Genomic DNA, 24,083 nt, shown 5'->3' with positions numbered 1-24,083 from the left:
CACATTTACATGAAACTTGAATATTTCACAAAATCGTGGACAAGAATAATTAACCCCAGCAATATTTTCTGTTCGTTACAGACAAACAACAGATACGAGTACGACAACCCTTGCTACGGCAGCGTGTCAACTCGTCGCGATACTCTCCTGGACTTCAAGGCTACAGAGCTAGCAGAACAGATGACGCTACTCGACGCCGCTTTGTTCGTACGTCTGACCACCGCCGAGGTGTTGCTGTGGCCGCGCGACCAATCAGAGGAGAGCTCGCCCAATCTCACGCGCTTCACTGAACACTTCAATAAGATGAGCTATTGGGCACGCTCTAGGATCCTGGAACAGGTGAGATTAGTCCTCCAATGTGATGGTAGAATATGGAGAACTTTCATAAAAGTTTGCAAATAATAAATGACTATGGCTTTAGTCTTCAAATAAGATTGTAATTGCTGGTTTGCATGTTACATATCTCGTGAATAATATGCGATACTAATGGCACAGTAACATAACAACTCAGTGAAGTATTACATATTGACATTTTATTTAATAGCCTATAAAATTGTTATACTGTTAATTCTAATGAGACAAGCAAAAAATTCAAGCATAGTGTACTATATGGTGCTAGAGATACAGCATTCAAAATTTTGAATGTAACTAACTTTATTTCAGGAGGAGGCCCGTGAACGCGAGAAATACGCAAACAAATTCCTGAAAGTGATGAAGGCGTTACGCAAGATCAACAACTTCAACTCGTACCTAGCACTAGTTTCTGCCTTGGACTCCCCGCCGGTGCGGCGGCTGGGCTGGCCGCGCTCCATCGTGGACACGCTGCACGAGTACTGCACCATTATCGACTCGTCCTCCTCCTTCCGCAACTACCGCCAGGCGCTGGCCGAGACACAGTCGCCTTGCATACCCTACATGTATGTTAACTTTATAATTTTTTTTATCAAGCAAAATTAAATTTATAGATCCTTATTAGTAAGCTTTATAAATAACAAGACATATACTACAATAATAAAGCTGAAAAGTGCTTTCTTTAGGTTCTCATTCTCATTGCAGAAAGTACTGGACCAATTTATAAATCCTTACTTTGGTGATTGTAACTCTTTACTTTGCCGTTGTCTCCATCAACTGTCAGTTTCTTATGAGATATGAACGAGCATAAATATTTCTGAATAACAAATACAAAATATTTTTTGTTGCAGTGGTCTAGTCCTACAAGATCTGACTTTCGTTCACATCGGAAACCCAGACCTTCTGCCAGAAGGTTGCATTAATTTTACCAAGAGGTGGCAGCAGTACCACATCATGGAAAATATGAAGAGATTTTATAAAGAGTATGTATATTCTATTTATAGTTTTGAAAGTTTTAGTAAGATAGGTATCAATCAATCTGTTATGTTAAATATTGGCTTTGTTGAAATCCATCCTCCGAGCCTTTTCCCAAACTATGTTGGGGTCGGCTTCCAGTCTAACCAGATTCAGCTGAGTACCAGTGCATTGGCTGTGTTGAAATATTATGGTCTAATTTCTTGGTATTTCACAAGTAGAAACTAAAGTTCATAGTGCAGTCACTAATAAATATTGATGTATTTGTATTGCAGGCAGTACAAGTTCAAGAAGAACGAGCGCATCCTGGCAATGTTCAACGAGTTCGACGACTTGCTGAGCGAGGAGGCGATGTGGCAGGTGTCGGAGAGCATCAAGCCGCGCGGCGGCCGCGCCCGCGCCCCGCCCGCGCACCCCCACCCGCCCGCGCAGGCCGCCGCCTGACCCCGCGCCGGTACGCACTCCCACTGACTCTCTCATGCTCCATGCGACGCACGGGGAACACACATTAGTGCTGTGAAGTCCCGTAAACAGACGTGAACCTGAATGTGGTTTTCGTGGGGTTCCCCGATCAGTATTGGTATTGCCGGAATTCGGCGGCCAGAAATCGCGCGTGAATTCACAGCACTTATGTGGAGCCGCCATGAGCGTACTCACGAGTAACCTCTCCCGCTAACTTCGTCCCCCGTCGCTCGCGGACCATGAAAGAATCACGTACGAATTTGCCATTTTGCTTTTATAAAAACAAAGTTTAACCACGCTCTTTTATTTACAGGTAAAATTTGAATCCAAAGAATATGAAGACGCAATAGGATATTAAACGAGTCGCTTGAATTGTATGTCGAGGAGATATATTAATTTAAAGAAATTGTGATTATCTGTCCTAAAAAGGCCTAATTAATATTAGTGTATTTATTAATTGTGCGATTTTCTCGACTGTGATTGTTCTGAGTGCGAGTGTGACGCGTGGACAGATGCGACGAGGATAGAGGTTTGCTTACGATTTCAACGCTTTTCATGTGCAACAAATGATAATAATCGAGTAAATATTATTTCTATCAGTATTTAAATCGAATAACTGTCGTCTATTACATATCAGCATGTGACTTGCATAGTGTACTTATGATGAAACGAGCGACGCCTTGGGTGTTTAGAGTAAAGTCCTTGAACCATCTCGTTGTTGTATTTGCCATTGATGTCATTATATACATTATTGAGTAAGCCAGCTTCGGAAGTTAGCTTTCTATACATCGAATTAGAGAAAACTTTTTGAAGTCTTAGGAATGGTAGCAGAACTACTGTTTGATTATAGTGACTTAGTCGATATTAAGCATTTCGAGTGCATCATTTTTTAAAGTCGATTGTTTACCGTGTTTAAATAACTTTAATGCATAAGTAACTACCTATGGGAAATGGGACAGTTCATTTAATTCCAGTGGAAGGTTCACGTGCACGTTTCAATTAACGAACATTTTGCAAGGGGCTTCCATTGAATTTTATTAAAGTGAGAAGGAATCAAACCCTAATATTTCCTGTCATGAAGTTTTAAATAGAGACTTAATATTTTTGTACACACATGTATTAAAATATACCCCCCTCACAGCACTGCATTATGACATAAACATATCATTTTTTAATGTGCCAAACTTTGCAACCAACCGAAATGTCCCATTTCTATGCCTAGTACAAGTAAATTACATTATTAAGTACTTTACCGTAAACGTTGCGTATCCGACATTTGTAGAAATGCTCTAAGTAAATGGTACAAATGGTAAAGAAAGACTCGCTTACATCAAGTAAAAAAAACCTATAAAGTAATAATATTTCGCAACACGATTAAGCTATAACTGAATTTGGATGGATAATACTACTTATAGGTTCTTTTAGAAGTGGAGCGCATTGAAATGCTATATATTACAAGACAAACTTCAATCATATTATTAATACTAAGTAGTCCATACTTTACACCGGTTAAAATGACCAGTCTCTTTATATTTTTGTGAGAAAAATGACGCCCTTTAATCGCGTCGATGCCATTTCATTCTTGTTGAAGTATTAATGTTAATGCAATATTTTTGTGCATGCTCTTAAAGTATTCGTATGAATTTGATGCGTATTTTATTTTTGATATTCAAAAACTTTTTCCTATAGGTTGCTACCTGCAAGGAAGCTAACGAATAACATACTTTTGAGATGTATACTTATTTACATTATTCTTCAGTGGTTGCGTAATTTTACTATAATGTAAGATTTAGATACAACGCTGCTAGCTCTGAAGCTGTAACGAGCGATATTGTATGAAACTTTGGAAACATATTTTACTCACTCGATAGTCTCATGTTCACAGTAATCGCATTTTTAAATAATGGTAGGTCAAATTTGAATAGTGTAATGTAATCAACGTTTAATTTGCCTTAAGACGATCGAGTCTTCAGTGAAATAGCAATAAAATTTAATTGTTGTTAGAATTGCTGCACGATTTGTGATACTAATCATGTAGCGTGCCGCTTACTACTCAGTCTTATTGACGTCCTGTACGCGTAGGCAATTGTATTAGAAAAATATTAGTAGTAAGCGTAATAAACCCCAATATGATAGTGTTGCTGACGTGTGCACGTAAGTTATGTAAACGATTGTTGCCGAGCTGCCTCGTCTGCTGCGACTGTACGCGCAGTGTGTAATCGTGCTGCAACCAAGTGTCAGTGTAACAATAGTAAACAACAAACAAGCAATACCATTTTAATACAGGCTTAAGAATAAAAATGTATTTGCATCTATCAGGTAGTTCGTGTATTCGGAAGGGACATCAAAGTTCCATGCAATAAATAACTAGACCAATATTTAGAATGTTTTACAGTGCTTTACTGAATTATGTGCTGATATTGTATTTTGTATGTAAAATATTTTGATTGATAGTTAAGTTATAGGGTATGTTACCATTCTTTATCTGGTATTATTATTTATTTAGTGTATTATGAAAATATGGAGCGATTAACGGATATAATTATTATCTAAAGTATATTAAAGACTGCCTAAATTAATTATTCACTGTATTTGATGTGTAAATTAGAGAAATATTGAAAAATGTCCCATTATTTCACCAACGGCTGTCATAGACGAGTGTAGTTGCATCGAAGTAGATTACTTGATACCACTTGAACTCATGAAGCTAAGAACTTGATAATGATCATCTAATTTATCTATAGTAATTTGACTTTGATGCAATCACTATGTGTGTGATTTCTAATCGCAAAGTAATGTAGCCTTGGCTTAATTTTACAATACACAATGATAATTTTGTCACAATGTTCATATTTATTACAATATTAACATATTCATAAGAAGTATAAAGATCACATTTTAGTGAACAGCGTACATATTTTTGTTGTATTAGCAAGTTCAGTATTACGTTAACGTAAAGAAATGCCATAATCTTATGAATTGAATTAAATATTAGTATATTTTTTTCTTTTTGGGACCGTCTTTTTAAGTTGTATTCTTACTTTAAGTAAAGTTTTTTTTAAATCATATATTATTATACTTTATTGTACATTTTATTAAGTTAGTTGGTTTAAAAAAGTTATCAGAACCGCAGGTGTGTATGTACAGTAAATTTTTGTGTGTCAAGTTTTTTTTTGTAACTATTTTGTAAAATAAATATAGCACTTTATTTACAACACATTATGTTTCACTTATATACCTACTTCCTTCTATATTAAGTTTTATTTTATGGTAGGAACTTTTTGTTCAAAATTGTTTACACATTACTGTAACTTATTTTGACTTAGAGGCAATCGGAGTGTATCGTTAGTAGATACAGCCTTATAAAAACGGCCAAGTGGTGTAAAGATTTCATCAATACGAATGAGATAAGCCCAAGTACCTACGTTGAGTAGCTGTACACTGATGAGAGGTTCTCTTGATTTTTTTAGTTTCCATCATCAGGTAAGGTTCAAACTTTCACGGTTATATAGGTCCCACAAAACAAAATAATGATAGTTGTTTTTACCGGTGCCTTCCATTTTCCAGGGTAGCCAGGGATTTCCCAGGATTTTTATCATCAGATCCTAATCCGATAACAGCCAATCCTCCAAATCCAGGTTTCTTCGGGATATCTTGCAACAAAGACAAACAGTCGAATTGGGAACCTCCCTTTTTTTAAGAAGTTTAATATAAGTAAATGTGAAGTCAAAGTTTGTTCGATGTCCTATAAGAATTTATATGCTTTCTTATAGGACTTACATAATAATCCTTGTGGAGTCGCCACGAGTATTTAAATAAGTATTAATATTTCTTCATGGCTGTTTAAATTATAGGTGTTATAACCATAAATAATTCTCTGAAATCAACTAGGCACCAAAGAATAAAATATCATATGAAGGATGTTAGTAAAGAACTATTAGAAAATTATTAGGTATTTATAAACAAATGTTTTAGGTACGTTATAATACAGATCCTAAAAACTCTGATAACCCTGGAAGGCACCTAACATAGTTGGGAAGAAAGGCTCGGGAGGAGATTATCCTAAAAACCCTGATAAAAAATATAGTGTTTATTATTTTTTTGCGAAGTAGAAAATCTCATCTATTTCCCTTTTGAAACCTTTTGTATTTCGTCAGGGGTACGGTGACACCAGTAACGCCGTAGTCTAAAAAATGCTAAAGTACATCCAAAACGATGAAAAGAAATCAAAATCTTAGCTACACCTTTATACGCTTTTCTCTTGCCTACCACTATTTCTTGCATGTTTGATGTCATGTCTGTTCGTATATTAGAATTAAGTAATCTTTGGTGAAACCATTTTGATCTACCGGATCGGCTGCACCTATTTGGTTAGTCAACAAGTACCTGTCAAGAAATTAAACCGAACTGATTATACCCAACTATCGCAAATCTGTAAGTAAAAATGGGTTCCTACCTATTTATGAGTTCGCGTCTTTAAATTATAATTTCCAAAAAAAAAACTCGTGAACGTAACACCTTATGAAGTGGGTCGAAATTCCTCCTCATCCTCAACTGGCAGACTACCTAGGCCCTAGGCTACATTGCCAGCATTGCATTATGAACAGTCTGTCTGGTCTTAATCTGTTTGTCAGACTAGGTATTTGGTGGTTAGACTACAAATGGTAGAGGAGACCAAAAACTGCATGCAAAAAATAATGTTTCCTGAGGCACAAATGAGGTTGATCGGTCGACCCTATTTAGCCAAGAGATCCTCAACACTGCAAAAGTGCTAATCCTACAAATGTGAAATTTGTGAGGATGCATTTGCGTACCCTTCCCATGTTTATTGTAAGCTTATATCTCAATTTTTTACAGGCACTTTAGGCCTCAGTTGCTACCTATATCCTGCGGCAAGAAACTGGTGTTTCGAGAAAATAAAGAACATTTATTAGTACCTCTTGTTCCATGGGCAGGTATGCACCGACAAGTGTGATTGTGTTTTGTACCTACTCGTCACTAAAGACTGCTAATGGGCATCGCCGTATGACTTACGGTGTCCCTGATGGGAGCGCACCAGGGTTCTTCAGAGATAACTCGAGTGGTGAAATAAAAACCACTCCATTTCGTAAGCAGACGTGTTAAAAGATAACCTGACTATCTAATTAGGTGATCGATTGTGGTGTCCCGTTGTTAAGCATATGTGAGTAGGAGCACCACTCGTTTAAAAAGGCGTGGAGAAATGTTACGATGTTCAGTGCGCTAGTGTTTCATATTAGTGACCGGTCGAACCGCATCCAAACATAATGGAACAAATCCATATGATATTGTTAATTTTGAGTACAATAGTACTTAATTCCACAGCTGCTCCAATATGGGAGGATGAAGATCTCGAATACGATGGTAAGTTCTTACCTAAAAACTTTAAAATTATCTATCAACCTTAATCTCACTATGTGTAAGAAAGAACTTTATTTGTTACCGACTTCCTTGAATTCTAATCACCGAAACAATATGTAATTTTTGGAAAAGTCTTTGTTGTTTGTTAAAAAAATAAATAAAAGTTTTGCAGCAGGGTTCTGTCCATAAGGCTAACCCTAAATAAACATTTTATTTTCGTATAATTTTAAGTGGTGCGTTCAGATTTATCCATATCAATACATATGTAACTGCAGGTGAATTCGGAGAGTACTTCGAGGGTGACATGGTGCTGACGAAGTTCCAACGAGAAGCCATATCTGAAGCCACTGACGCTGACAGTCGCAACGGCCTACGAAATTTAGCGAAACGCTGGCCCAATCGCACGGTCGTCTATCATATCGAAGAGGACATCTTTGGTTTGTAAAATTCGTCTCTACCTACTACGAATTTTCTACCTACTTAAGATTGATAGTTAAATAATTAAATAAATTAATAAAGAAAGTGGTTACCACAATGACACATACAAGACAGTCAGTCCAATTCCAATACATATTCCAATTAAACTCATGACGCACATAGCAATTACTATTACTTTCCCTCAAAGATTTATTTTGGTAATGAGGATCGCAAAGGCAAAGCAAAGTTTCCTGGAGTGATTCGAATTTTTGATAGCATACCACCACAAACAGTCATTGACAGGATAACGGGCTGGTCCGTTACGCATACTTTTTGCCGAGAATACTAAGCGGTCAGCGTTGCAGTTAACTATCTATATAAAATGACTGTGATCGCTTACGTCTAAAAGAAAACCACATGTAAGCCTTATAGGTATGAGCTGGCCAGTTTCCGTAAAATAGTGCTTCATACGAAAAAACTACATTTGAATGACGCAAAATAAAAGTAGATGAAATAAAGCAGAAAATATGAACGAATATTTGATGAGACAAGTGTACCCTAGCGGATCTAGATACGAGTAATTAGAAAGAACATGATGTCTTATGATTTCCTATAGATATGCAATTTATCTTTGATGGTATCAGCTTAAAACCGCCAGTCACTAAATTGATAGAATCTGACGACTAAGCAGAAGGTATATTGTAGGACTATGGGAGATGGGTATTGATAAGAGATAAACGTATGAAAAGAGTTTTATATTTCAGATGAGGAACAGGTGCAAAAGATAGAGGACGCTTTAGCTGATATTGCGAATAATTCTTGTCTTGCATTTCGTCGAAGAGAAAATGACGATGAACATGCAGTTTTAATACAGGTGAATATTGTCATCCTCCAATAACATATTTATCGTCCCACTGCACTTCATCCACAGGCCCCTTCTCGACCATATGAGGAAATAGTGTTAATCACTGCATTTGCTTAATGGATCAAAGAAATCGCTGTCCATGTTTCCTCAACAATGTAACATGAAATGAACCCGCACTCGATTTGGCCCGTAGGATACCGTCACACAAACATTTTATTTTCTTGATTTCGTGATAAAAAGAGTTGGCACTATAGGTGACTAAGGCTTTCGCTGAAACTCACGAGGATACGAAAAAGTCACGTATCCACTGTGAACGTTTCAGGCAGAAACTTGAAGAATAAATTGCTGTTTTTTTCCAGGGTAAAAGCAGTGGTTGCTTCTCGAGCGTAGGTTTCAGCATTCCTGATGACGAGGGCGAAGTCCGGCAAGTGTTGAACTTGGCCAAAGGCTGCTTCAGGCACGGCACGGTGGTTCATGAAATGCTGCACACTCTCGGGTTCTACCACATGCAGAGCACTTATGACAGAGATGACTTTGTAACTATCGTTTGGGAAAATATTAAGCCAGGTAACTGTTTGTCTTAATCAGGTTGAAACCTCGATGATCCGTTACAATAGCTTAGTCTGTCACGGTGATAAAACTGACTTTTTTACATATAAAAAATTAGGTACAGGTCAGCAAAATAATTTATTAAATAAACAATTGGCATAATGTTGCAATTGGTTTATTCTTACAGGTCTTGAACATAATTTCGCAAAGTACAGCAATGATACTGTGACCGATTTTGGAGTACCGTATGATTATGGCAGTGTCATGCACTACCCAGCGAAAGCATTCTCTGTCAATGGTAATAAAACGATCATCCCAACGCAGGTAAGATTTTTCATACCTATCATCATAGCCTATGCCTGCATATAATGATAAGATTTAATCCATGTCAGCCAGCTGTCTTAAAACTAGTGAAAGGAGACTTCCCTAATTACCTAAACCTAATCTGTTCAGTTAGGATTAGAACAGGTTTTGAACCGATATACGATCGATTCAAACAATAAAATTGACGATTGGTAAAAAATGGTCGATATAATGAAAATTAAATCATGCTCTTTCGAAGGCACCTAGGGAACCCCCTTACAAAACCTTACCAACTTTCATAATAACGATTCATTATTTTTTCTAGGAAAATGTAACGATTGGCCAACGACAAGGATTATCTGAAAGCGATATATTAAAGTTGAATAAAATGTACTGTGAAGACCCTGATGATAAGGAACTTATACTGATTGAGAAAAACGGCGATAAAGTGACTGTGATTGACAAATAAATGATTAGCCATAAACCTTAATTGGACGGTAAAGTGTTGGACTTATAATTTAGTGTGAAATAAAACATTTGATTGCATAAGTATTTCTATTCTTGCATAACTATGTTTCCCGCAGCTGTAACTGCAGAACCAGCGTATCCCATTACCTACTCGCTTTTCGCAGTGTAAAATTCTCTTCTTCCTTACTACTACCGTAAAATGAAAGTTAATGAATACTATACTAGTTATAGTAAGGAACAGCTTCCTTAAACACATCAGTGTCTAGTTGGGAGGCGGGAACTGACCGTGGTCACAAAAATTCTTCATTAGACTAAGTTTAACACTAAATAAAACACGACGTAACAGCATTTAGCAACCTTGCCTCAAGTGTTACCTGCAATGTATCAGCTTTGGCTAAGAATGTCAATTGGTGCATGGCACTAAACAATAGATGCTGCTGGATTTAACGCAACGTCTTTCTAAGTAGTCCGGAATTCTATTGTCGACTATTATTTAGAGTGCAGCATAATAATTGCAAAAGCGTTACATTAAAATTCCATTTTACACAATTCATTTGCATTTTCTCATTCACAAGTGTGGATGATTGATTTCTAAAGTTATATTGTCAAAATTTTAAGAATAAAATTAACGATTAGTTTACTATTAGCTGTCTATAGTAATTGGGCACTCGTCATAGTCACGGTCAATTTTCTTTGCGACAGCATCGACCTCATTTTGTACAAGGACACTAAAATACAATATCTATCAGATATTTTTTGCATACTTGAAACTACACGCGTTTTCGTCTGACAATGGCATTGACGATTGCAGAACACTTTGCAAGAATCGATAATAGTTTATTTGTATTGTTGTATAACAGGTAATCTACAAACTAATCAAATTGTTCTATTGTTTTGCTTGGATGATCTTGTCGTAATGTTAAACCAAAATCTCAACTGACTGCATCGGGAATAAAAACACTTCTGACTAATGAACCGGCTAAGTTAATTTAATGAAATCGAAAGTTGTCTCTTCGAAAACAAATTAGGTACTTAGTAGGTACTAGCATAGGTACCACTTAATTTTATGCTGATTTAAATTAAATAAGTGCCTAGGTATCTACACCTATCTAAATGTTAACTTTTAGCTATTCAATGTCTTACCTCAAAATATTTTCGCGGTAGGCGTTTGCCTAATTGATACATATGAAGATTGATGATCGCGAAGGATCTCAGCAGTATGGATTAAGTTAGCATCAAATGTGAAAATGTACGAGTAAGATTACATGTAATTTCAGTCAACTACCTACATACCTATCAATTTTTTCAGGAGTGATTGATGTGAAAATATTTTGGCAAGTGCAACAAACAAAGGGTACCATTTATCGATTTCATTTCAATATCTATTTCACCGGAACGGCCAACTATTGCTTTCCCTTTACTATTTCACTCTTTCAATTACAAAAATGACAAGTTTTGTGTTATTGTTGGAGGACGTAAACGTTGAAAATAACTGGAGCCAGCAAATGTAGCAACTCGCTGTTGCACGAGTTATGGGTGGTGGCGCGGTGTGCTGCTGTCACCAGCGCCTGCGCTGACGCAAGCGTCGCCGTCTCCACCGCAGTTGCGGCCTACCACCTTGTGAAATGGTCGTATCCGAAGCTATATTAAACTTCGCCCCACCCCGGCGGGTTTTGTCCTACACAAAAAATCACGCGGCGCTGGAGTAGACTGCCGGCAGTATAAAATAATTTACATTTACAAGAATTCAAAATGTTTACAAAAATGCAATACCGTTAATATGACACACTTTTTCGGATACATCGTGTGAGTTGAGAATAAAAAAGCGAAATCAATATCGTATTCGTTTATGAATATTAATATTAGTCAGGTAGAGATTTTGTAGTTACAATGGCACGGACAAAGTTACCGGTGGTTCTTTTAATCGCTTGTGCGGTCAAGTGTTTGGCGATGTCTTATAACGAATTGGAGGATTTTGCAGAGCACATCAAGAAAACTTCACAGCTCAGCCCGACACTCAAAAGTAAGTACATATTATACGTCATGTTCAAAAGTTACATGCAAACGGTTCCAATAATCCAATAAAAATTGCAAATCTCAAAAAGAGTAGTTTTTGCCATGCCATGATTCCTTCTTCATCTGCTATTCCCTCTACGAACTAGTGCCTACCTACTGATAGAGGTACACACATACCTAATTAGGAAGTACCTATGTACAATTGTACATATATTATGTTTCTGTGACCGAACATCTGTGGGTAAGGAACGACCTCAATGTGGCCACAGTGACTGCAGAACAGGTGTATTTTGAACGGTTGACCCAAAATACCCGAGTGTCTGTACCATGTACCTGTGAATAAAATACTAGTTTTTTCGAAAACGAAAGTGATTAACATAGTTGTTGCAGTTATAATTGTTCCGGTATAGCGTAACACGTAGACTATTATGTTTTTTTTTGTATTGAAGAATAAGATGAATACTCGACTGAGGCGATAAAGTTTAATACAGGCTGGAGTAAACCTTTTTTGGAGGATTCTGCCTCTAAAGACTAAGGGGCCCAACGCATTAGAATTGTACCTAATAGGTAGGGAAAATTATTGTAATATCATCAACCTAAAAATAAGAGTCTATTCCTGCCTGTTATTGCCCATGTGCTGTGAATGAAAAATGAATTAAGTTTGCCATTATATCTAACAGAAGGCGTAGATCCAGACCTTGACTATGATGAAGACGAGGTTGTTTCTGACCACGCCTGGGAAGAAAGCGGGAAGTTCGAAGGTGACCTGATCCTGAATGAGAGACAACGGAGACTGATCGTAGAAGATGTAGCCGAGGGCCTTGCCAGGAATGGCATTAGAGATGGAACTAAAAGGTGGCCCAATAATGAAGTCATAGTCTACATTCAAGTAGAACATTTCAGTAAGTTTCATACACACTTATTCAAACTTTGCTTAAATTAGCAAGAAGCTATGTTTATAGGCAAATCAGAACCTCAGAATCATATTTATTCTTAAGTAGTGTAATATTTGCAATAGCTAACAAACGGAGAATTATGTTAATTCTAAGGCTAGGAAGCATTTAATATGATTAAATATATTTTTGCAGCTAGCGATCAAGTGCAAGCTATTGAAAGTGGAATAGAAGATATCGCTCGTGCATCCTGTGTCAAGTTCCGCCCTTATAGAAAAGGTGATCGTGATGCTGTGGTCATACAGGTATTCTTAGCATGTCCTCTTCGCTAATCCGAGTTCTATTGTACTTGGCAAAATTGTATCTAGCTAGTTATCTCCAAGACTAATCAATTTCGACTGTGTATGTTTCAGGGTAACCGACGAGGATGTTTCTCCCAAGTGGGCTACCAAGGCGGGTACCAAGTTCTCAACCTGTCAGGTCGTCACCCGGTCGGACGCGGTTGCTTTCGACACGGCACGGTCGTGCACGAGTTGTTGCACACTCTTGGGTTCTACCACATGCAGAGCAGCCCGGACAGAGATGACTACGTCAAAATTGTTTGGGAAAATATTGTGCAACGTAAGTCTGTGTGGATAGCTTTGTTCTGTTTACTTCTAAACACTTGCAATTTGACTTAGTAGGCTGGTAGGCAGGTACACCAGATGCTAATGTCAGCGACCGGTGCTATCGCTTGTCGCGAACGCTACACAATGCGAATATAAATTACTACACCGCCTATCTAAGCAATAAAGGCCTGGTGTGAAGTAAATTTCGATTTCTATTGAAAGTGTCTTTGTATGTTAACAGAAGCTATGTCGGTATATTTTTGCAATCAAGTGTTGATTCATCCAAATTGTTCGGTTCTGAGGTATTTTGTTTATATTTCCAGCGGCGAGGCATAACTTTCGCAAATACAACTCGTTCTCCGTGTCAGACTTCGGCGTTGGTTACGACTACGACAGTGTCCTGCATTACAGCCAGCGAGCTTTCTCCGCCAATGGACAGGATACGATTGTTCCCAAACAGGTAATTATTTACTTTTATTATAGCTTAAGTATTTAGCTAGAGACTTGCACAAGTTTATCACTATTTCCGTGGTTATGATTACTGTTAAGTAAGGTAACTGAGTCAATTGCAATGTAGTAATATAGTAATTGCATTTTAGTAGATTATAATACCTAAAGGCAATTTTTTTTATGTATATCTAAAAGTGATACTTTATTCTTTCAGAGTGGAGCGCAGATTGGCCAAAGAGTAGGATTATCTGATAAGGATACTCAGAAATTGAACAAAATGTATTGTGATGCGGATTCGGACAGTGGCCAAGCCGATGAAAACTCTTCAAAAAAGACTGAATCTAAAAAAAAGAACCCAAAAAATAAACCATTTGATGGTCATGGAATAGGATATCACCAAGGTAAAGCTGTGGCTATCAAATTACTACCCGCACCTGAAACATATAAGTTACCTGATGTGCCAAGTTTTCATGTATTTGATTATTTTAGTAAAGAGCCGCAAATCCTGTCGACGTCGGAAAACGAAGGCTTTCGTATTGGTAAAGAAATAGCATACTCCTACAGTCCGCCAGAGCCCATGAGTACTACACGAGAAAACCACATACCAGTTCATGTTGACCAAATATCAGAAATTAAGCCTGATCATGAAGTAATAATTCAGGAGCAGAATGTTAAAACCACAGAGAAAAATGACGGAAATACTCAGCATGAGAAACATCTATCTGATTCCAAATCAGATGTTGACGCAACAACACATGTTCAACATGCTGATCCACAAAATGAAGAAAGCCATGATCCAGATTTAATCGAAGCTTTTGATAGGCTGTCAAAGATTATACAAATGCATGTTTATCCTTCACACACACCAGACCTAAGCATATATAAAAAGAGTGCATCTTACATCGATAATTATCATCAACATGCGAAGGAAGAAAATGATAAATTGAATTCACCCGCGTCTGTTGATGTAGAAAAACAGAAAACGGATAAAATGAATTCAGCCATACAAATTATTAACAGCATGTTTGAATATAGTTCAGAGAAGTCGATGGCAAGAGAGCCAAACGAAGGTAATGTAGTGAAAGAAGAGCAAAAGAATGTAAAGGACGAATTCAAAAAACATCTTTCAGCAGCGCCTGAAACAGAATCACTTCCGTGGTATAAACGCTATGATGAGGAATATAACCCAGTACAACATATTGAATCACCAAAGAATAGTTATTATATAAAGAATGAAAAACCAAAAAATGACAACGTTGATTGGTTTCAAAAGTATGTTCATTACTACCCTAACGATGAATTTCATGATTATTCAAAAGATAGTTCAGAAGGGGTAAATTACGCCGGAGATACCAATGAAAAATTTTATATTTCTGCAATTCCAAAACCGTCAGATCAATATTCTATATTTCATGTTCCAGATCCAGTGACTAAAAATACGTACAGAATTGAAGTCAGTCGGGATGATAGATAAGTTTATATTTATACAGATATTTACAGACAGGTTAACTTAAGTTAGAGTTAAATAGATATTAAGAATTTGTACAGTTTGTTTTAAATAAAAATAATTAATAAATATCCAAAATATAATTTCATTTTCAAACTATGAAGGTATTCCCCGAAGTTTTCAGAATCCACTGCTGGAATTCACCCATTTCCATATTCCATATAATTATTAGTTCAGCTTAGCTGCTGTCGCTGTAGTGTGCAAGCATAAGCGTCGGTAATATTGCGCAATCGCGTTTAACAAAGAACTTCTTTCCGCACTGATTATAAAGAATGTTGTTATTAGATTCTATCGCGTGGAATGGAACGCATTTGTCAATGTTAAAATTCGAGTGTCATGTCATGTGTCACTGTCATACACCGTGCCTCTTATCATTATCATTGTAGAATACACTGCTGATTGATTATTTACTATTGTTTTTGGTTTACTTGTGTTAAATTTGCTTGCTAATAGAATGGAAGCTATAAAATGTTGATAATACTTTCAACTTAAGATTGTATGATAATCCATTTGCAATGAATACCCGAAGTCGGTGACGATTGTGAAGGTTGTTAACAAATTATACGTATTGTTTAATGGGTTGTGCTGTGTCTTGTGTCAACCGAGCGACAATGTCGTTGTTTGGAAGACAAAATAATGATAGTGATGCACGAGCGAGACTGGAGAGGAAGTTATATATTGCGAAGGAATCACCAGAACCAGATTTTGACCTGTCCGAGTGCCAGCTGCGCCAAGTACCTTCCGGTACATACTCGATATGCAAGGTATACAGAAAAGAGCGATTATATTTGCAAATCAACTGTTTACATTCTTTAGAAGAAGGAGGTCAACTGTCCGATTTATACCTACTCAAGGTGTTCAACATTAGCAGTAATAGATTTTCGCAAATACCCAGTGATATTAGATACTTGGTAAATCTGACTGAACTGTATATTCAAAACAATCATATTAAGACCTTTCCTGATAGTATACAGTTTATGCAATCTTTACAAATATTGGATGCCTCACAGAACAAGCTTCAAAGTTTATCTCCATCTCTAGGTAAGCTCAAGAATCTAAGAAAACTTAACATAACTGATAATAAAGAATTAAATGAACTCTGTCCAGAATTATGTTTAGCTACTAATCTGATATCACTACAGATAGACGGTGAACAGTTTATATTCCCTCCATCAGAAATTGCCACACAGGATACAACAGCAATAATGAAATTCTTATGTGATAAAATGAACATAGAGTATAATTCCCCAGTGCACACTGAATTAGACATGCCCACAGTTCAAACTCCCAACATGGTTTTGGATCCATTTGCTAGGCGCAATACACTAACTTGGGAAGAACAGGAAGCTGCCATATTGGAACAGGAAAACAGGTTACACAAGGCAGCCAAAGAGCAAAGAGAAAAGTTTTTAAATAAAGTGTTACAAGAGCAGTTAGAACTGGACAATGAAATAGCTACAGTTCATATGGTAAAAGAAATTGATCGCCAAAACCTGATCAAGGCTATACAGGATGATGAAAAAGAAATTGAATGTTTAGTTAAGAACTTTATTCAATCTGAGTATTTAAAACCAGAAGTTATTCAACAACAACTTGCATATGAACAGGCTGAACATGACAGACTACTTGAAATCACTCGGCAGAACTATGATAACATTAAAAAGGCTGATGTTTTAAGAGCTATGGAAATGCTCATAGAAGAGGACTACACAGCTAAACATTCCAAAAAATATTATGAAGATTCTTTAAATAATGTGAAACAAAGCATGCTTATGCAAGATTTAGAAGTAAGTGAGAAATTGACTGAATTGTTAAATGCTAAAGACCAGTCAAGAACAGTATTAGTTGAGCAACTTCTAGAGGACCAAGATATTCAAATGGCAATTGTTGCATCACTATTGGAAAAGGTAGATTCAAAAACATGGAGTCTGAACCAAGAAATCAGCTTGATTTCTTCACATCTGGCTCGCCTCAGTGTCATTGAACAAGAAAAGAAAAAGTTACAAATTGCATATAATTATAATGAGTTGCTACAGCAGAGAGTTCAGCTAGTTAATCTGTTAGATGATCTTTTTGGTCAGCAAAACAAAAGGCGAAAACAGCTTGTTGAAACTCTTCGAGAAATGGATAGTGAATCAAATAAGTCTCATGATTTTTGGTTGAAGAACTATCAGAAGTTAATGGATTCAGCACCAAGAACTTTATTGGATATTGGAAAAAGTTTGGATCCAGCACTTGCAAATTACCTCTTGCAGGAGGGAGTAATTCACTGTCTGCCTTTCTTGGTTAAATTCTTATTTTCTGGTGAACCTTTACTGAACATTACAACAGAACAACTGAAGCTGAGTGGTGTCTCATTGTCTTCTGATAGGGAAGGCATTATACGAGCAATAAATTTATATGTAGGAGCTAAAAGTCAAAACCACAACTTTGAAGCATCTCCCGTTGCCCCAAGTGCTCCAGTAGAAGATATGACAGATGAGCAGAAATGTACTGGTGTTGTTACTACCAACCAATCTGATGACTCGGTGATGGAAGCTGAATGTGTCATATGTATGGACGCTAAGAGTGAAGTAGTATTTGTGCCATGTGGACACATGTGTTGTTGTCAACCTTGTGCCAGCAAGGAAATGGACAGCTGCCCCATGTGCAGGAGTCACATAGAAAGGACCATCAAAGTTATGATTGCATGATGAAACGTGAAATATGAGGTAAATATGCTTAAAAGTAATATTGATGTTTTAGTGTTTTAGCATTACCAGTCACACAAGAAATTGCATAACATTTTTTTACGAATGACACATCTCATGACTATGTTTTATTCCACATAAATTTTCATATGTTTCATACATAATAATGTACGATTAATTTCGTTTATTTCAGGTGGCCCAATACATGCAGAAAGTGAGGAACAAGGAACGAACTTGACTTTTACAACATATTTTTTTAAATAGTTATATGTGATCAGTCTTTATGTAATTAATTAACCAGTTATAAATATCTACCATTTTATTTAGGTATATACGTATGTCCTGCGTAGGTCATATATGACTCATTTGCTGACGTATTGTTGCGCCATTGCGATTCAAGATCAATTGAATTAATAAGTTGATGACGTCAAAATATAATCGACAAATTACTTTATAAAAGCAACTCTTTCATTGCACAGTTTCCATAAAAAATGCTTTGTGAGTTGTAAATCATAAAAGGAAAATAAATCGCCATAATATTATATACATATTTTTTCTCTGTTGGTGTTATTTTTTTTTTCGGTTAAGAAGTAAGCAACTTTATTGTTTACAGTAAATCGTGTGTTTTATTTTTGTTAAAAAAAATCGATATTTAACACAAGCCATTACCATTTCACCTCAGTGAGAGGATTGTGTTTTTTAATAATATTTTATTTGGCAATTCCCTGCTCAGCCAAAATTATTTCATTCATTACATTAATAAACGAACATGTCTAGACATTATCGAATTTTCGAATGACGTGTTCGTATTAACAGCCATAAGTCCCCTCGGTCATGTAAACTCTTTAATGATATTGAATGATACACGGATATACTTTTAATGTTATTACAATACTACAAAATTGTTATTTATTTATTTATATAAAAAGACTGGATACACATCCCTGTGGGTATATGGTAAAACTCGTTAATGTAATTTTAATACACACTAGTCATTGTAATATAATGCATCACTTTTGTTCATTGAGTGTTGCTTAAGTACCTAATTGGTGTTTAACTTGTTTGAAATTTTCTTATAACATAGAACTTAAGAGTCAATCTAAAAGATTGTGCCTTCTAGTTGATGACAGTATCGACATTGTTTCAACCACTTATCTATTAGAAATTATTGTTCATGCAATGAACATTTTTAACATTATTGATGCTTATGTGAAAAAATACTTGCAAGGGCTGTGCCAATTGGATCATGAAAATCTAGTACTAGTTTTAAATATATTTTCGAATGTATCGTTGTCCATAAAAAGCTCATTTATTCTAAGATTGTATTAAGTGTACAGGGTGTCCCTCGAAGTAGGTACCTATCAAATTGAATTAAATGGGGCATGGATAATGTCATTTCTAAGTTTAAAAAAAACCTGTGAAGACTGCACCTTGGGAACGAAATTATTGAAAAAATAATTAAAATCTAAAAAAAAAATACAAATTATGGAGTTTTACCAAAATTCTTAAAAGAAAAAGTTTGAAAACGACCTTGTCGTTGCCCCTATGCGATTTGATCTATTTACTTATACTTCGAGGGACATCTAAACTAAAGAAAGTATCTATGTAATTATTGTATTTGAAGCGCTTTTTAAATTATTTAGTTTTTGTTAGTGATATGTATAAAGTTTTTTTTCGAGCCAAAGCACATTATAATACTAAAGAAAAGCTAGTTTATAAGAATCTTTGAAAAGGAGTTTACAACGGTGACGTAAATTGGATAAAAATTGCAGTAACTGGCAATAAATAGGAATAATAAGGTCAATACAATGAGTAAATTAGATGATGAGTTAGATATAAACTCTTCCAATAAGCGGTAAAGACTAATTATTATAATGAAAATACTAAATTAGTGGTTTAAAAAAAAACAAACCTAATCAAGATACCTAATAAGTGTCTTTGATAATATTGAAATATCGATTTGCTTAAATACAAATCTGTAGGTACAGGTACATAGTATTGAGAACAAGCTGTATAAAAGGTTTATTATTATTATTTTCTTCAATAGAAATAAGAAGGTATTGTTGGTTTTGATGAAAAAGAAAATATCAGAGAAGTAATTATTCGATAATGTTAGCTTTACAATAGACGAAGTATGTATTATTTTATTGTAAAACCTGTATTTACAATGTATTCATGTAAAGCATTTTTTTATTGAATGAGTTTTTCTAGTTTATTTATAAGGTGTCATACATATAATGGGTAAACAGATTAGTACCTACTATTGTGAAAAGAATATTGGAACAACTTAAGACTACATAATAGCAATAACATTATAAGATAAGGTTTGTTACAATAATGCACAAGTAAGGATTCATCAGTTAATAAGTTAAGCGGATATTTATTTAGTAGGTACCTACCTACATCTCTACATATTGACTTTATGAGGGTTCGTCAGAGCGATCTTGAAGTTCGGTTTTATCGGTAGGTATCAGAACAAATTACAAATGTACTATCGACCAGTGACATGTATGAGTCAGACATATTTCGTTCGAAAAATCGCTTGAAACTGTCAAAACGACAAAGATTAGGTACCTACCTTCTTTTAAGTGCACACGAAAGTTGCTTGAGATAGGTCATCAATGTCATGGTTGATAGTAGCTATGTTTTTTAGGCATCGACGTTAACCATCGTTCTATTAAATTTTTATCAAAAATGTATCAGATAGATGCCGAGATATTATGTTATGAATTACATTAAAAACGAGAAAGCCTTTCAAAATTAAGTAAATCAACGTGATTGTAATTTAACAAAATTATATTAGTCATATTTATTTTGCCTATATCATAATTATTTTACCTATTTTACTAATCAGTGAAATTAGTTTTAGTTCCACAGCTGGTCCATTTGAAGTGCGCGATATCAGAAGTACGTAGATTATTATGAATCACATAGTTATGAACTAAGGTCGTCAATTGACATAATTAGCTCAACTCTTGATGCTCGAACACAAGTTCGTTCTCTTTAGATTCTCTTGAGATTAAAATACATCAGAACAATGAGCCTTATCGATCATAGGTCAGACCATTTTCTTTTGGCTGACTGTACTTTATTAAAAATAGATTCGATATGACGATCTTATTCATAACTATGTGTATTTAATTATGTAGAATAGGTACCTATCTACGTATACTTTGCATTTATTGTTGTTCTAACTTAGTTGCCATACAGATGTTCACTTGGAATGTCATATTTATTATTATTCTTTACGGTAAATAATCAGACTGAAGCTGATAATTTGATTTCATACATATAAAAATTATATTTTAGCTAGATATTTAAGTCTGTAAAGTATACTTATAAACCTTGTATTTACCCGCCTTTTTTAAATTTAATCGTTTTATTATATCCTAAATGCTTTTAGTGTGTTGTTTGATATTTCAGCACAGGTATACTGCAGTTAGGTGTTTTGTTATAAATATGAGGATGGTTGGATGCATGCTTGTCACGTGATTGATATTGGACATCTGATATTCACGCGGGTGCGTGTATATTCGTCCCCTGTGAGATTATTTTCCTACTTTTTGAATTGTTAACACTTATTTATGAAAATATATGAGTTATAGCACACGCAGTTCTTTCTTTCAAAAATGAACACCCCAAACTCTTTTATACATAAAATGTCGCGTTAGAAACGTTTTGAGTCTAAGTAAACATTAAGTCAATCAGGTTACGAAATTATAAGCTGATAGGAGTGTTAGACATATCTGGTATCCAGAATACTCCGACATAATAGCCCTTTGTTACATGCGACGCGACCTATAATAATGGAGTTTACACGCAAATAGCAATTACGGCAAAGCCTTTCATGTCAACCCTCATTCCCTTCAGAAACATGAAGGCAATTTTCTAATAAAGGTAAAGAGCTGTTCCAAAATATTTGCTAAGAGATGTTTATGGCTTTTTAGCGTTTGATGATATCCTTCAAATTAGATTTGTTGCGCATTAACCATGTAGGTACTACTTAACTTATTACGTAATTAAATGTCGTACATTTAAACATTATTTAGTTGCTTTTTTGTCTGCAACTGAGGAATTCCAAAAACGGCGCCAATCAGTTTGAAAAACCTAGCACCTTTTTAGCGGCGAGAAAACATTTTGCCGACGTCAATATTTTCTATTTGCCGACGAATTTTGGCACGGGAAGGTTTGATGGCAGTTTTCCTTCGACCGAGTCAACAGAGGTAGAATAAATAATGGCTACATTTTTATTCAGCTCATGTCCTGCTGAGGGCGTCAACAACGCAATGTCGGCCCGGCAGGGGGTACATGTTGTTTTATTTGAGTGGAGGGAAAGCACACACTGAAATACAATTGCGGCTATTATTTTTTAGAGGAAAATCCAATGTTTATCTCTGCTTCATTGGAATTCCAAAGGGATATTAATGTGCTTATCACTTAGTTATAGAAAAGTTTATAAGCAGTCACTTGGGGACGGGGGAGGAAAACTACTATGTACCACGATTATACATATAATTGAACCATGCTGGGTACGTATCTATATCTAACCTCGTCCTCAAGAACAGATTTGTTCAGCAGTATGTCGGAGTAATTTTATGTAAATAAGCGTAAGCATTATACTTGTTCTTTATACCGACATATCTATGTACGGCGGTGTAAGGCGCATCCCACACGGGGGTTGTTATATAAACGTTAGTCTCAGTAAGATGTGTTCAGACGAGGAAATTGAATCGAAGCAGCTTACGTACCAATATCAGTAATGAAACTGAAACCGGTAGCGTGGCACTTCGGTTCCTTGCGCCTCAACAAATGTTTATGATTTTGTTGATATCGTACGGTAGTTCGTGAATCTTAACAATTCCAAAATTTGGTACCTACACGATCAATTAGGTAGGTACCCAAGTATTGGGAATTAATTTTGTGGAGGAGTACCACACAATAACCCTGTGTTTTTATGTTTTAATTTCATTAACGCACTCCTTTTCGGCGCTACTTTGAATTGAAACTACATAACTACGACTTGTAGACGATGCCACCGGGAAGGCTATGTACATGTAACTAGATATGAGAATATTATCAGGAACATAGGTAACCTACCTGCAGAAATGTGATTTCATGAACAGCTATTCAGAGATTTGACTCTAATCCTATGTCCTTTACGGGAGCTCCGATAAAGTCAACAGCGGGTATCTAAAGTCTTTTGGACACGATATATTGTGCTCTACTAAGCCGGGTTCATAGGGACTGGGATATTACTTCTTTGCGATAGGTGTCGCAGCAAACGATTTTGACCCTTACTCCTTTGATTCAAGGCTCAATCCCTTGAGATCGTATTAAGCAACTACGGAATTTCCCATTGGTGACCAATGGATTGAAATATAATTTTAATACGTATATAAAGTTTCTATTTTATCTATATTTTCCGACCGTCATAACATCAAAGATATTTTCGGTAACGTGGGTTCGATGTTTAACTTGGAAATAATATGGAAACCGCCGTTTTCCTGAAAGCTTTTATGACACTGTTAGACACAAGGGTCTTAAGCTCTCTTTAGGTATTAAAAGACTGCTATGGCAATTAACTGGAACTGATTTATTTTAGGAAAGTAACAGCAAAAACAAATAGGTAAAATAATAACAGTCCAAAGAATATCCATATTATGGATTAACCCGGTTGTAAATTATGCCTATTAATTAATAATTGCATATATCAATATGCAGTCATTATCAAGCAGAATGCAATCAAATAGCAATCGTATCTGAATATATTTGGGCTTAGCCGGCTAAAGAGATTAGGTCTCAGTCCTATATAACATCGATTTGCATCTAAATGAACCTTGTTAATTCCGTAGTAGTGTCTTGTATAGAATATGGACTGTCGCTGTTTTGCTCTGGTACACCAAAATTGTATCATTTATATCAAGAGAGCCTTTTCCTTGGGAGGATAAAGTTAAATTAGTTCGCTACAGTCAAAGTCAAACTTTTGAATTCTTTTTTGGGAGGTATTGTAGTTAGAGCAAGGCAGTCTTCGTTTAATCAATGTTTTTTTTATGTATTAGCTTTTTATTTCTGTAGCTTTCAGTTGTGTAATTTTTAATCATTATCTTTATTGAAAACAATTAAATTAATGATAGGCGTTATAAGCTATAA

The 24,083-nt window shown here is 35.8% G+C and overlaps 4 protein-coding genes across 16 annotated transcripts in view; all 4 read left to right on the top strand.

The window, feature by feature from the left end:
• Positions 1 to 5,005, top strand: part of C3g (C3G guanyl-nucleotide exchange factor) — a 38,470-nt gene extending 33,465 nt beyond the window's left edge. For all 12 annotated transcript variants that reach the window (XM_021326782.3, XM_021326766.3, XM_021326733.3 and 9 more), the window contains 5 exons: positions 82 to 339; positions 664 to 917; positions 1,203 to 1,334; positions 1,602 to 1,780; positions 2,102 to 5,005. In XM_021326782.3, coding sequence (XP_021182457.3) covers positions 82 to 339; positions 664 to 917; positions 1,203 to 1,334; positions 1,602 to 1,770 — 813 coding nt within the window. In that variant the 3' untranslated portion in view covers positions 1,771 to 1,780; positions 2,102 to 5,005. The remainder of the gene's footprint in view (positions 1 to 81; positions 340 to 663; positions 918 to 1,202; positions 1,335 to 1,601; positions 1,781 to 2,101) is intronic.
• Positions 5,006 to 6,162: 1,157 nt separating this feature from the next.
• On the top strand, positions 6,163 to 9,844 carry LOC110384273 (seminal metalloprotease 1). The gene is made up of 7 exons (XM_021345491.3): positions 6,163 to 6,222; positions 6,646 to 7,170; positions 7,443 to 7,604; positions 8,349 to 8,458; positions 8,809 to 9,016; positions 9,186 to 9,322; positions 9,627 to 9,844. The coding sequence occupies exons 2-7, from the start codon at positions 7,074 to 7,076 to the stop codon at positions 9,768 to 9,770; spliced, it is 858 nt and encodes a 285-aa protein (XP_021201166.3). The 5' UTR covers positions 6,163 to 6,222; positions 6,646 to 7,073; the 3' UTR covers positions 9,771 to 9,844.
• Positions 9,845 to 11,357: 1,513 nt separating this feature from the next.
• On the top strand, positions 11,358 to 15,301 carry LOC126054976 (seminal metalloprotease 1). Of its 2 annotated transcripts, XM_049842113.2 has the most exons (7): positions 11,359 to 11,792; positions 12,466 to 12,687; positions 12,874 to 12,983; positions 13,092 to 13,299; positions 13,610 to 13,746; positions 13,951 to 14,137; positions 14,226 to 14,430. In XM_049842113.2, exons 1-7 carry the CDS (start codon positions 11,660 to 11,662, stop codon positions 14,285 to 14,287), a joined length of 1,059 nt encoding a protein of 352 aa, XP_049698070.2. In that variant the 5' UTR covers positions 11,359 to 11,659; the 3' UTR covers positions 14,288 to 14,430. The 2 variants fall into 2 exon arrangements, with proteins under 2 accessions (XP_049698069.2, XP_049698070.2); XM_049842112.2 differs by having other exon boundaries at positions 11,358 to 11,792; positions 13,951 to 15,301.
• Positions 15,302 to 15,584: 283 nt separating this feature from the next.
• LOC110369824 (E3 ubiquitin-protein ligase LRSAM1) lies at positions 15,585 to 21,542 on the top strand. The gene is made up of 2 exons (XM_021325382.3): positions 15,585 to 17,954; positions 18,127 to 21,542. Exon 1 carries the CDS (start codon positions 15,819 to 15,821, stop codon positions 17,934 to 17,936), a length of 2,118 nt encoding a protein of 705 aa, XP_021181057.3. The 5' UTR covers positions 15,585 to 15,818; the 3' UTR covers positions 17,937 to 17,954; positions 18,127 to 21,542.
• Positions 21,543 to 24,083: the final 2,541 nt, after the last annotated feature.

This window comes from Helicoverpa armigera, chromosome 5 (genome assembly GCF_030705265.1).
Source record: "Helicoverpa armigera isolate CAAS_96S chromosome 5, ASM3070526v1, whole genome shotgun sequence".
Lineage (NCBI taxonomy): Eukaryota > Metazoa > Arthropoda > Insecta > Lepidoptera > Noctuidae > Helicoverpa > Helicoverpa armigera.
Note: the sequence above shows the minus strand (reverse complement) of the source record. Positions and strands in the feature narration are given on the sequence as shown.